Below are 14,987 nucleotides of genomic sequence, written 5' to 3'. Positions count from 1 at the left end.
GGGATGCCTCCCTGCCACAGGCCTTGTATGGGCCTGAAGCTCTGCTGGGGCGACGACTCTACCGTCACAGCCAGGTCATCGCCGACCACTTCTGGAACCAGTTCATCCGGAGATACCTTCCCAACCTTCAACTGCGCCAGAAGTGGAAGGAATCGTCAGAAGTCCTCAAGGTTGGACAGGTTGTCCTGGTTATGGACAATCAGCTGCCAAGAGCTATGTGGCCGGTAGGACGGGTCAGTAAGGTCATTGTCAGTGATGACGGTAAGGTCCGGACTGCCGCAGTGGACATTAAAGGTAACACTTACTTACGCCCTGTGGCCAAGTTAATTGAGCTCCCTGAAATGCCCAGTGATGTAGCTAACTAGTATAACTGATGGGCAGTTAATTTATGTTGTTTACAAATTTACTAGGTAAATTTGGGGGCGGCTGTACAAAATTCCCTGCATTCATATGTTTAAATGCCTTACTTCCTTATGTGTACATTTTCCTATGTAAGTGACTTGACTATAAGAAATGTGGCGCTGTCGCTTTAAGAGACTGATCACGCTTTGAATGCATGTTATAGCTGCGTGATATGAGACATGCCCGGACATTCTCTCTCATGCAGTCGCATTCCCGGACTCTCCGACTTCGTTTGGAAGTATTTCAGTGTTGTTGTGCGTGAATGTAACTGTAAGTACCCATATTTTCTTTGTAAGGCTTTATTTCATTTGTACAGCCCTTTATTTCGTTTCTACAGTCCTTTCTAACTTTGTATTGAAGCCTGACAATCGTTCTGTGTAATTGGAAATCTCTAGAATGTTCCGTGACTCAGCAATGGCGCGTTAGCAATCCTGTGCACGGTGTTCTTTGTTAGCATTTCATATATTTAATGCTGTACGATTTCCTGTGTTGTTTTAATGCTTTATTTATGGCATTTAGTACTGTTTATCACCCTGTTATTACGACTGTGTGTGCAGTATTTTTCGTGTAATTATTATCCTCGAGCAGATACTGTGAATGGGACATTTGTAATGTGAGTAACTTAGCATTGTCCTATTTTTCCCTTTATTTCTGTCTTTGTATAGAAAACCACACGACACCACTAGATTATTTCATCTCTGTTTAAGTAATAAATGGCAAGACTCAACCTCTAGAGCAGCTGCATTCTTTCTGACCGAAGAATTAGGCCAGCGGGTGTACGACCAGTACTTTCATCATCATTATATCCTACATTAATCATGACTGATGGAACATTTGCTTTGCTTTCAGTAGAAATGTAATGCATTGCAATGCATTGTAGAATTGAATTGGATCGTATCGAATCGAATCGCTACCTCCCGAATCGTGATCGAATCGGATCGTGAGGGCAGTGCCAATCCACACCACTAACGTTTATCCTTCAGTCGAGGCAAAGCCACAGGCCTCTTCGAAAACAAGAGTTACCACACTGTAAAATATTACAAGCAAGTTACACTTAAAAGGGCAAGTTGCCCTGCTGCCTTTGGTTTGCAATTCAACTTAACTCTAGGCTTAACTCAGCTCGAAGCTTTCTCAAGTTGAGTTAACCCCTTAGCGCAGAGCCTACGTTATAACCTGTCACCAAAATTGCTACGTCTTAATCTTTTACTTAAAGGAGAATTCCGGCCATTTTGGCAATATGTCTTATCTGATTCTGGCCAAGGGAACTGGGGCAAAGGCAAAACCGAGATAAATTTTCATGCGGGCTGCGCAACGTTGTTAAATTGTTTTCAATGAAAGCGGGAGGCAGCGGGCAAAGTTTTCACCTTCTGTGAAACTCTCGGTACTGTCATAGCAATGATGTCATAATGTAGTTGAGTATTTTCAGCAAACAGTGAACAGGGCGACCCCATCTGCAGTAAAAGGCTACCTTACAAACTTAAGGCAGCAGGGCAACTTACTGTTTTACGTTTAACTGGCTGCAATGTTTCACAGTGCACTTGCTCGAAGTTGACACACTGTGGCAGGAGACTAACCATGCTTTCTGGACTATCCTTGGTGGAGACCAACCGTGCATTCATGTGCTCTGGGAATTATGGTAAATACCAAACGCCGACATGGGAAGGACAAATGAACGCAACCCTTGTGGTATTTTCCACTGGGAATTATGGTAAATACCAAACGCCGACATGGGAAGGACAAATGAACGCAACCCTTGTGGTATTTTCCACTGGAAAACTCGTTGAAAAATGTTATAGACGAGATTCCAAGACTGGATAATATCTACTTCCGAGAGCACGCGAGAGGCACATCGCCCTGCTTTCTGGAATATTCCCTCGTGGTGCCAAAAAGCACACAACAAATTGGGACATGTAAAAGCAGCATGGTGAGTTATTGTCTTATAAAGTCTTTCTTTGGGGTTCAGTAAACGCACACCGTTTGAGGTGCGTACGGCAGACAATTAGACTCAACTTGAAAAAGAATGGTCGTCGCACACTCAGAACTTCATGCAGTTACATTTAATAAGACCAACGTTTCGGCTTACGCCTTCATCAGGGTCATCTGCATCAGATGACCCTGATGAAGGCGTAAGCCGAAACGTTGGTCTTATTAAATGTAACTGCATGAAGTTCTGAGTGTGCGACGACCATTCTTTTTCAAGTTGAGTTATTACCTTATAAAATGAATGTCACTTTCCCGTAATGCATTTTAAATCCTAAAGCCTATAACTGCTATTCACTCACACATTTCTGCAATATAAATTATATAACGCTAAATGCATTAATTACAACAGAAAAGCAGGCCAAGGAAGCGTTTCACAACACAAACTCAAACGGCAGGGATAAACAAAATGTCATTCCTTTAATTGCCTTTCCTTAGGTGGCTCACTCACAGCTTGTGACCATGACTACAGACGCCTTCCTTGTTTGATAGCGCATACATACATATTCATTGTTTACTACCACACAAACAAAGCTAATGAACATTTAATCACAAGGCTACAGTAAGGCTTCTAGCCGTCATACGGCATAGTTAGAGGATCGTGCTGAAAAGAAAAACAGCACACCCCTGAGAGCTCCTCCAGCATTTAAAGGTGCTATATGTAAAAGATTCATGACAAGCTCTGATATAGCGTTCTAGAAATGCCAGCAGAGATGAGGGCAACATTCCAATACAAAACAAAAATGTAACTAGAACAAAGCTACACTAAAGCTTTAGCCAACTTAAAACTTCTGAATTCTTGTTTTATTGTTGTGATATTGGGTTTTGTATATCCCCTGTAAAGGGAGAACATCACTTAACTGCATTTTTTATTTGATTGCACTAGCAGTCCTACATACTGTATGAGAACTTGGCTTGGGGACTTACGTTCCATCTACGTTACTGCGATAAAACACAAGGAATGGGTCTGATTTCCCAAAAAAGTCCTTTTTGTCCAGTTTGTTTCCACAGAACTGCAACAGAACAGATTCCTGAAAAGAGAAACGAGAGTAAAAATAATTAGTTGTGAGGCAATGGATGGTGCACGGAAGGTTCATTAAACTTCAACACTACGGTGCTATTTCCACATAATAGGATATTGGCATTGGTTTTGGTCTTCCATTTCCACGTAAACAGAGTTTCAAAATCCACAAATCAAAAATATCCCATTTAGGGGGCTAAAATACACCTGTTACAATGGCGTTTTTGTTTTTATCCACATGTTGCTTTTACACCTGAACAGGAGAAAAAAATGATCTCATTAAAAAACATTCGACTATGTAGAAACAGCACCCAAGTGGAATATTCTAATTCATCTGGAATGTTCTAAAGCAGTTGGAATGTTTTTATGCACTGTCTCCTAGATGTTCTCATGTGCAGTATCTAATGACTTCATGCATCTGAATGTTCTGATCTGTCTGGATTCTCCTCATGCACATCTTATACTGCTATAATGTTTTCACGTATCTGCAATGTTTCAGAGCATCCGTGTAGTTCAACTTGTTCTCAAGTATCTGAAGTGTTGTAATGGCTCACCCTGCAGTTACTAAGCTCCTCTGCCGTCACAATGATGGTTCCACAGTTTTTACCAGGAATACCCCTGTAACAGACAATGACATGTTAGAGCCATTCAGCAGCTAAACAAATGGAACAAAGGAAAAGTTGAACTTAAACATTTGGCAGCAGATATGTCTTGTAGATCAAAGCTCCAGGCGCAGGACACATACTTTACTGCCCTCCAAAATCACAACAAGCAAAGTCCTATGAATACAAACGGCTGGATGATTTGGATCATTCCCTTCGTGTATCTAGTGTGGAAGCTATAGTTGGTTTCCAAATAATTTAAAAGAGATGTGAAAATAGAGAGTCAACCACTGGAAAAAATCTTAATGTTTACAAAAAATTCTGATGTGATAATCCATGAAGGAGTGCAGGAAGCTGTGGGACATAAGGGAGGATGGATATCAGAAGCAAAAAGAAAGAAAGAAAAAAAATGCAAAAGAAGAAACTCAAGCTCTAACATTTGTTTTAATCAACAGCCCCTAACGGCGTCACTTTTAAAAAGAAGTTAAATCCCAAGTGACATTAGATCATCATTGCAGTTGATTACTGATATGCAAATATGTTTTATAATCAGTCCACTGTCCTAAAATATTCAAAGGCCTATTAGCATAATGATTTCATTTCCAGGACAGTAAAATAGGCCAATGGTAAGTTTGTCATTTGATGAACAGGACGTTTGGATCCCTGCGCCAAGTGCATCCAGCGGAGGGATTGCTATGAGATATGTAACCAAATGAAACTTAGTTTGGCAGAATTTATACTGCCAGTCTTTTCCCTTTAGAATAAATAACTTTCTAATAATTGGACAAAGTGGAAAAGCGGGAAATAAATATGACAGCATTTCTATCCATGATGAGTGGAGGTGCAAAATGCACACCAGAAACAGAGGTGCTGGCAACCAGTAAAACACTTGCAGGAGGAGAGAAGTGCCGCACACTCTCGAGTTGTATAAACAAGTTTTTAATGTGACAACGTTTCGGCCTGTCGGCCTTCCTCAGGTCACGTGTCAGCTCGAGAGTGTGCTGCACTTCTCTCGTCCTGCAAGCATTTCTATCCATAACATTTCTTTTCCTGATACTGTAAGAAAGCAGTGCTCTGTTGTTCTTTATCTGTAAAATTATACCTTACAGTACATGTTGTATGTTGAATGAAGCTTACATCCTAGGTGAAGTTTTTACGGCTAGCTTATTCCTTTCATTTTGTTTCAGTTGCCTAGTAATCTGCTTTTAAATGTTCAGCTCAAATGCTCAGCTCAAAATGGGTAACATTTTATTTGACTTGGTCCACATAAGGGGGTCTTGCAACTGACATAAGAATGACATGACAAATGTCAGATGCAGTAATTAGACACATTATTGACGGTCGTGACTTTTGTCATAATGTGTCATTTGGTTTTTGGAATGTCAAGTTGACATTGTTTGGGTCAATAATGTGTCATTAATGTTACTGACATGTGTCATGTCATTCTTACGAAGGTTGCATGACACCCTTATGTAGACCACATCAATTATCTGCTATCTGGCCCAGCCGTGGCTCAATCGGCTGGGCACAACTGTCAGGTCATTTGCCGAACACTCCCTGTCTCTCTTTCTCCCCGCATATTTCCTGTCTCTCTATAACTATCTTGTCACAATAGGCATAAAAAGCCCAAACAATATATATATATATATATATATTGAAGCGTTACATAAAAGGGTTATATAGTATGTATTTACATTTACATAATTTACATAATTCCTCATTGAACAATTAATTAATTCCATCACGATGGATATTCCCAAAATGAATGTGTTATTTCTACACTGTGCTTAAAGGGTAACTTCTGTCAATTTCAACATGCAGTTGTAATGCTCACACTACCCTGGACTTATCAGTAGCTGAGATTTTTTTTTTTCCAGCCTTTTCCGAGATCCTGGTCATTGTAATGGGGGCAGGTGTTTGTTTACATTTCAAAAAAACATCTTGATTTATTCCCAAAAACATCCAAAAGGTTATGCAACATCAGCAGACAACTAGCAAACAGCGATACCTTTTGGGGTAATACTTGGAGTACGCCTATGCTAAGAAAATTTTGAATGTAAACAAAATCTTCCTCCATTAGAATAGCTCAGATCTCGGAAAGGGCTGAGGCGAAAAATGCAGCATCACCGGGTACTGACAAGTCAAGGGTAGTATGTGTGAGCAATACAACAGCATATTGAAATTGCCAGAAGTTATCCTTTAACGGGCCCAATACACCTGAATGTAAATTGGTTTTCATGTGGCTTTTGCTGAACCAGCTCCTGTTTAGTTTGTGCAGCTAATGTAAGCTACACAGATCTTCTGACACATGGTTTTAGTGATAAAAATGGGTCATTTGCAGGCAGGAGCGCAGTGCTGATGCGGTGTGTCCTGGATAAGCTTTGTACACTGTCAAAACTGCAGCACAGAGCAAACTTAGGGAGAATAAATCAGCCAATGTGCTGCATGGATCATATTTTTGGTCATGTTGGTTTGACTTGCACTATTTTAAACCACCACAACTCACAACTGACCTTCTTACTGTAGTTTGGAAAACAACATATTTTCTATCTCAAATTAGAAGCCGTTACAATTTTCTCAGCTGCTCTGGACAAACGTGATAGTGACCTGTAGCCTACAGATCATGCCAGGCATTCTTGATGGACAACAACTGTTATCAGTGGACCACTTTCAGTCTGCTGCACCAGTCTCTTTTAACACTCTCATGCTTACTCAGGCTAGATAGATCATCTCAGATGAAAGAGTTAGACTGAGGATCACAGTGTTGCAGGTTCAAATCCTGCCCTCACCTCTCCCTCCGTCATGACCATGGCATCAAACCTCACTTTGTTCCGGGAACTGTAACCGGTAATTACCTGTCCCTAAATAATTGTAAACTGCCTAGGAATAAATTAAAGCTTTAGCTAAATGCAATGCCATAAAGACTATGCGTTTGAGCACTGCCACTTGGATACAGCTCATACACAGTACACACTAAGCATGCACCAGAACAACTATGCACTCATTTGCTGTGAGTCATTTTTTCCCTCCTCTGGCAACCCCTGTGTGTGCTGACATCACCTTTCTGGCAGCACTACTGTGGCTTGGGGTCTGACTCAGGGTCAACTACATTTGTGGATTGGGTGGCCCTACTATGGTTTCTGTCATCTCCACATGTAGCACATTACATTACATTACTCTTAGCTGGCACATTTATTTAGAAAAAAAAGAAGAAAAAAAAACGTCTCACAGTTTTTTCTTTAACTACATGGTATTGGTTACAGTCCCTGGAGCAATGTCGGGTTAGGTGCCTTGCTCAAGGGCACTGCAGCCATAGATGATGATTCAAAACAGCAACCTCCCTATCCACAGGGCCACTGCTCACTGCTCCCTTTTCAAGAATTCTAACCTTTTCATGTAAAGGAGTAAGGGTAGATTGTGTCTGGCAAGAGGAACATAGCATACAAGTGAAAAGAAAGCAAAGAACATGTTTCAATAGCTAATAGTTCTATTCTAACTTATTAAAAATAAGTATATGTCATGAGAGAGAGGTTTCAAAATGTTTGGGGGGTGGGTATGGGGGGATCGGTCAAAATGTTCTTTATTTACAATAAGGTCATACAATCACTAAATGTATAATCACTAAATTATAACATTAATCAATTTTAGCCTGACGCTGCATACAGTATATGTTGTTTAACCTTTGGCGCCTGAAGCGACAAACTCTACACTGCATTCAGGCTCTTGAGATTTGAGAGTACCTTTAAATTAAAATGTGGATATGTTACAGCTGAATGAACACATTCTAATGCAAGATAAGGGTCCTAGCTTGTTTCTAGCTTATTTCTTGTTTCATGTGTTTCGGAGGCTGAGATATTTAGGTTTTAAGGGAGAGGGCACCTTTCCCCAAAAAAGGCTTAGGCATTAAGCAGGCGTTTTTGCAGGTGGCTTAGGCTAAAATGGGTTAATCAATAATCGGGACCATCTACAAAAGAGAAAGAGGATGAAAGAGGAAGAGTGGTTCAGAGGGCCAGGAGGACTGGGCTGTATACATACAGTATTTTACATACAGTATATTTTATATTCCACAATTACCCATTACTACTAATGAGATGACATACAATAATGAAAATGTGTTTTCAATGATGCTGCTGCCAGGTTAGTATTCATAAAAAAATGCAATCATTACACTGTCCATGTCATTTTTGCATTGAGTTCAAGAGACAGTACCATGAAAATTATGTGATGGCATGAAAGGGTGATGTTAGACAAAGCATGAATGAGAGCGGACAGAGAGTGAGGGTATTATATAACAGAGAGAGAGAGAGAGAGAGAGAGAGAGAGAGAGAGAGAGAGAGAGAGAGAGAGAGAGAGAGAGAGAGAGGGAAAGAGTTAAAGACAGAGAGTGCTGCCCATTCTTACATCATCGTCTTACAGTATGTGTCATTCTTCAATAAAGCCATTCATGTGTAACACTCTCAGGAGCACTACAGAATATAACATGAACAGATGAGTGCATTTGCGCTCTTAAACACACACACACACACACACACACACACACACACACACACACACACACACACACACACACACACACACACACACACACACACACACACACACACACACACACACACACACACACACAAATACAAGGCACATCATGAATCATGCATACACACTAAATCACATACGCCCCCACACACGTGTACACACATATGCACGTGCGTGCCTGTGCATCTTGCATGCACGCACGCATGCACGCACACACGCACGCATGCACTCACATACATAATTTCTTTGCCATTCCATCCTTGTGGAATGCTCTCTATGACTCCCATTATAATAAAACTACAGCATACACAGCTGTGCCCACACTAAATGCATCCCTAACCTTAACCTTTACCGTTCAGCATTTTCATCTTGTCATTAACAACAACAAAACCCAGACAAAAACACAATATGCCTACCTAGAACCTCTCAAATAACCATAGTCTGTTTTTTCTTTTTAGTAGGGGACAATTATGCCACTTTCATTATGCACCTAAATTAGAAGTGCACACAGACGCACACACAATGGTTAATAATCATGGTAACTAATGCATTATAACACCTAATTGGGTATGGGCCTCAGTTGTATCCTAATTTTATTCTCATCATGAAATGCAGCAAATAATAACTAGCTACCTGTATTCCTAATATATCTCTTTGCAAACTGGTTCACAATGAATGATATTATTCAACGACATTGTAAGTAAAAAAAATGCCGTCAGAGATGGTTGAATTTGAATATGTGGCTTGACTTCTGATCGTCATGTGAGTCAGTGAAGTCAAAGTCTGCTTTAATGACATACAATACTGGTGGATAGGTCATGCATTGCACAGGATTAAGAATGGCAAGATTTTCCCATTATGTCACTGTAATGGACTTGCTCTGCTTCAAATGAATTATGTCATTGCATGTGTGCTGGATTTGGTTCATGTGAATGATGTGAATAGACTAAATGAGAGCCTGCTCTTATGAAGTGCTGCTCGCTCCTTTCATTCTCCTAATTACTCTATGCGATGTGCTGCTGCTCTCCCCTGGTTTTGACTTGTGTTGAATTCTGTGTTATGGTTTTGTCACAGTATGGGTCAAAACCATGCCACAAAGAGGAACAGATGACAGGGTAACAGTTCCAAAAATCCTTTTCGTGTTTGTTTTGCTTTTGCCACAATGAAACTCAATAAACGTTGATCACGGAAAAATGAGGGCTATGAGTGGAACCAAACCATTGTCATTATGCCTTGGCCAATGCTATGACCAATCAAATGATCAATTTTCCTTAGCCGAAGGCATTTTGCTGTCTCCACCATCTTGCCAAAACCGACCCCAAAGAGGGGGGGACCAGGGCTAGACCAACTCACCAGGCTAAAATGATTTTGGCTGCACGGCAGGTTCGTCTAGTTTACTAGGGCCTACGTAGACTACAATGAGTAGCTAATGAATCCCAAAAAGAAGGCTACTCCATACTCACATGAGAGGCCTCTCCATGCGGCTCCCCAGCGATCCCACCACCTCTCCCAGTGTGCAGTAGGCCTGGCCCAGGAAGTCCTGTGGAAACACATACAGGAGACATAACCAGGAAGTCAGTGTTTTTCAACACTGAGGGCCGGAACCCCATTTGGGGTCGCCTGGAATTCCAATGGGGTTGCCTGAAATGTCTGAAAGTGTGTAAAAAAAAATACTGATAAATAGTACTAATCAATGTATTTATAATTAATTAATATAACACAATTATTCAATATTCTCTTTCTCACACCATTATATTCTCACACCATTTCCAATCTTAGACTGTCATAAATATCTATAGCTGTATTGGGTCCCCAGAAATGTGGGATGTCAAAATGGGGTCACACGCTAAAAAAGGTTGGGAACCACTGCAGTAAGTCAACGTGGGGCTTTCACAAAACCCTGAAGTAAACAAATATCCCGCACACTTGCTCGGATGGTAATGGATGCTGTGCAGCATATTTGTCTACTACTTTCAACCATAATCTTGGTTACAGCCAATCAGTGGCAATCCTACAATGCTTGGCACCCTGGGCGAAGCACCATTTTGGTGGCTTGTCCCCCACCCCTTCCCCTGCCTCCGGCCCCGCCCCTAGAGAAAATAAATTGCAAAATCAACAAAAACAAAACATTTATAACGGCTGGTAAAATCAGCCATTGTGTTATTATTGCAATAGCGTGGTAATGACATGTTAATAGCGCTAACTGGCGAGTTTCATGATGATATAGGGGGCAGGGTTTCTTTGTTTTATTATTTGCAATGGTGCTGCCCTGTCTTGTCTTCCGCCCTGGGCAATTGCCCGGTCGACCTATCTCTAGGACCGCCCCTGCAGGCAATGCAGTCGTTCAAATTGAGGTGTGAAAAAGCGTCTTGTGGTGAATAAAACCTTTGAACCTTTCTCTGCGAGTAAATAAATGGTAACATTTACCAGCCACTCAACAGTGAATCAGCATTCTGACTGTTGATTGATGCCTATTGCCATCCCTGAAAAGATCGATGTCATCCGAGTGACTGAAGCAAGGCATCACAGCCCAAATGAAAAGATCTCAAATGCATATCACCAGATATTTATCATTTGAGATTGCAGCTCAAGATAACACAGGAAAATGGCTTCAATATCACCTATGTATTACATATTTTACCAGATTTAATACTTTCAGCTCTGTACTGCCATTTCTGTGTAAAGTAAAGCGGCGAAGGTCCATGATGAATTCATCATCTGAAAGGCGTCAGACCACATTTCAAAAGCACATCTGATCTCTCATTCTTATGTGCTGGCAGCCGTGCGCACACACACACACACACACATACACAGGCACATGTACCGTACGCATGCATGCAGACCTGCAACAAACTTACAGACACCATGATCACAAATGGCACAATAAGCAAGTTACGTAACAAGTCTGAAAATAGAAACCTGAGAGCAATTAAATATTGAACCGAATCTAAAAATGCTTTTCTGCTGGGTGTTGCCGTGTCTATTTTCGACACATGTACAGGAATGCGATGGTCTGTGACTGCCGAAGTCAGGCTAAAAATAGAAGCAGCCCCTCTGAGTTGCATCTAAATATAGCATCCTCGCGAGCTGTTCTGGGCATTTTTTGACAAGATAGTGCACAAATAGTAAGTGGCAAAAAAATAAGGGATGCGAGGAGTTGGATATTGCATTTGAACTGTCAAAGAACCTCGGTGTCTTGTCTTGGCTTTTCACGGGTGATTGTTTGGAGATGACACTGGGTGGGGAATGAGAACTACCCAGAGGGAAAATATTGCATCTCAGTGTTTCTGACGCTGTCATTCAGGAACAAAAAGATTTCATATTATGGTGAGACTATTTTTTTTTTCGAAGGAAAACAATTCAGAATTCAGCTCTGCCCTTCATTCTCTAGCAGTACTTCAAAGCCTCATAATACACAATGTTACACAAGTGGAATGCAATACTAGTCAATGACAAGACTATTTAGCATACACTAATGCCACATTAGTGGTTCTTTAGTCATGTATTGGTCATTGCTGTTCTGGTAACAGAACATTTTCAAAAAGCCCCAAGTCTTGCCATCTTGTTGCAATAAAATACACTTCTGAGGAATAATGTTCAGTGAAACCTGATGTAAGTCCAGTGTACATTAAGCTCACTGTAAGAGAAGAAAAAATAGCCCTGCGTCTGTAAAGGAGGTCAGGTCTTATGGAGAAAAAGACCAGAAATCAACAAGATCTCATTTATTTCTGAGATAGAAGGAAGATATACTGTATAATAGTGTTGTTGGAAATCATATTTTTCCTGAGGGAATGCATTGTTCCACATCTTCAGTCCAATACAGTGGCATTGAAGTGGGGCAGATCCATCCCCTTTCTTCCAGCCCAGCAAGCTTCACATCCACTGGGCCAGCTGTCGATGCTTTGCCTGGGGCAGGCCAAGGCTAGGTCTGGGCTGCATGCAATTTCTCATAGCTCCATATTATCCTGACATAATACTGCACTACTGTATGGCGCTCTACTTCACAATAGAACAGAATGTACTGTATGCCACTGTATATAAATACAGTACATGTGGAAAATAATCACCATAAATCAGACAAATAGCATCATAGCATCAACGTAACCCCAAGTATTCATTATATTGAACGTTTGATAGCTATTTATAATTTCTCATACAATTAGCTATTTATTTAGAAATCAGGGAATTCCTTCACAATGACCGGTATGTGACCTGTAAGAGATGACGGTATGACGATTTGGAAACAGCCAAGACTTTAGGGGCCTAGAGGATAGTGTGTTCAAGACACTGTCTAAACTTACTCAAGGCTTGCTTTGACTTTCTAAAGAAGGGGAAAAAGAACATGTGCAGTTGTACGGTATGCCTGCGATGGCTACTACCCATATAATGTCTTGCAGCACCACCATCTTAGTTTCACCTGGCTTGGTGTTTACTGACGAGCTGAAAGAGACAGCTTGCCTACAGCTGTAGCGCCTGAGCACAGATCTACGTGTGAACTGGAGCAAAAACATAACAAAGAGTATTTTTTCTCTCTCATGACATTGGTGCCATGTTGAGAGGCCTGTTATGTGACATGAGAATAGCTAATATGGTAGCTAAACTATACAGGGGGCAATCGCCATTCCGACACACCACCATTCCGACATTATTTGATTGTCATTCCGAGCCATTTAAACATTGTTGCAAGTGCTTAGAGGCGCGTGAACAACGTTGTAACTCTATTGACATTTGCAACAATGTTGCAACACGAGTGGAAAGTGGAGAGAGTGACAGCGCAATTACAGGATCAGTGAATCATTTTGTCATGGTCCAAATGCCCTTAAAGGTAGGGTCTGAGATCTTTGTAGGAATGGCAGTGCGTCGGAATGGCAGGGTGTAACCAAACTATACATTCTTATCAGTTTGTATTCAGGAGATTATGGGATTATTGGCCGACTTCAATCTGTCAGACATTTAATTTATCACACATTGAGTAGTGCATGGTTCATAGCCTAGTAAACCAGCGCCACCCGCTGGACGCCAAAAAAAATTGGCTGGCGAGTGGGTCTGGCCTCGGATCGAAAACATTTTGAACACTGTGCCCTGAATCTGGCGAACCAATCACAACACAGAGATTTTGTTTTGAATTTGTTTTGAATCAAAGCTGGCAGGGTTTTGAGGGAGTGACGACGAAGCTTGCAACGTTGGGAAAGCAGTCTATGAGAAAGATCGCTGATTGGTCAGAGCGCAGGCACAGGCACGGTTTGAAAAACATCAGGTTGTTCTCATCAACAATCTTCGGATCTATCGTTCATCGGGGCCAGACTAAATTACACATCCAGTCTCACATTTAGGCTGGTTTATCAGGCTACATGGTTCATGCAATTCTTTTCTACAAAAAATCAATATATCATTCAAAACACCAATTATATAGCACTATCTTGACACACCAACAATACTAGCAACCCGAGGTAAACACATGAACACCTACTGTACCCGGTTTCTTCTGTTAGCAGGTTAGTCCCTCTACCTTGCTTTGTCACTGTTACGAACATGTGGTAAAAGTACAAGTAAAAGCGTGGTTGGAAAAACACATGGCTTGACATTGGCACCCGCAAACTGGTCAAATGCTGGTAAAACTTGGCTGTGGCAAGTAACAATTTCAGTTTCACTAGCCACTTTGACAGGTAACTTATTTCTTGGTGTGAAAATCACAGTAGTTACATCAATTGTTCATATTTAAATGCAAGAATATTCTTAACAATGAAAAATGACAACAAAACTCTGGCTAGCAGAAAGACTAAATGGCTAGTGAGTCAGGAAAACCACTAGCCACAGTGTCAGGTGAGAGAAAAAAGTTAATGCCAAGTCCTGGTGTGACAGGTTCCCAAGTATAACGAGGGCCCATGAGGGATCCACAACTGTATTTTAATATGGTATACTGTATCGTGCTTGTGCATAGGGCTCAGATTTTGATACTACACCCAATATCAGAGGTTTTAATTTTGAATACAGTGATGGATGACCACTGCCTAATCAGTTATCAGAGAGATGCATGGAATTACTTACATGTTTTGACAGGTTCTCACTCTTGGAGTCAAGGTCATACCTGGCAGGGAAAAGAAAAGAAAACGTTATTTTATAGCAGAGTCTCATACAGTAAAGGCCAATTTATACTTATTGGCGCTGACGGTTGCAGAGCCTGTGCAACCGTCTGTGCGCGACCACACCCCCCGCGCAGAGGCTCTGCAACCGTCGTCGCGCGCCTCAAAAAAATCCTGACTACGCGACAGACGGTTGCGAAGGTCGCAGAGAAAAGGCGCTGTGATTGGTCGTCTCGCTACTTCCTTGTTCTCCTGGCGGCACAGTTCTCCGGTAGTTTAGGAGAGCCAAACTGTCAATATTCTGTGGAATACGAACGCTTTCTTTCTAGTCTGTGTAAATAAATGAAGCTACAATGAATGAATTAG

General features: G+C 41.2%; 1 protein-coding gene across 1 annotated transcript in view; it reads right to left on the bottom strand.

Moving 5' to 3' along the window:
- cpne8 (copine VIII) overlaps positions 1 to 14,987 on the bottom strand; it is a 68,082-nt gene that overhangs the window by 25,560 nt on the left and 27,535 nt on the right. The window contains exons 5-9 of the mRNA XM_063197788.1: positions 14,587 to 14,626; positions 12,857 to 12,859; positions 10,002 to 10,078; positions 3,958 to 4,021; positions 3,310 to 3,413 (exon numbers count right to left, since the gene is read on the bottom strand). Of these exons, the coding sequence (XP_063053858.1) occupies positions 3,310 to 3,413; positions 3,958 to 4,021; positions 10,002 to 10,078; positions 12,857 to 12,859; positions 14,587 to 14,626 (288 nt within the window). The remainder of the gene's footprint in view (positions 1 to 3,309; positions 3,414 to 3,957; positions 4,022 to 10,001; positions 10,079 to 12,856; positions 12,860 to 14,586; positions 14,627 to 14,987) is intronic.

Source organism: Engraulis encrasicolus, chromosome 4, assembly GCF_034702125.1.
Source record: "Engraulis encrasicolus isolate BLACKSEA-1 chromosome 4, IST_EnEncr_1.0, whole genome shotgun sequence".
Taxonomy (NCBI): domain Eukaryota; kingdom Metazoa; phylum Chordata; class Actinopteri; order Clupeiformes; family Engraulidae; genus Engraulis; species Engraulis encrasicolus.
This window is presented reverse-complemented; position numbering and strand designations above follow the sequence as displayed.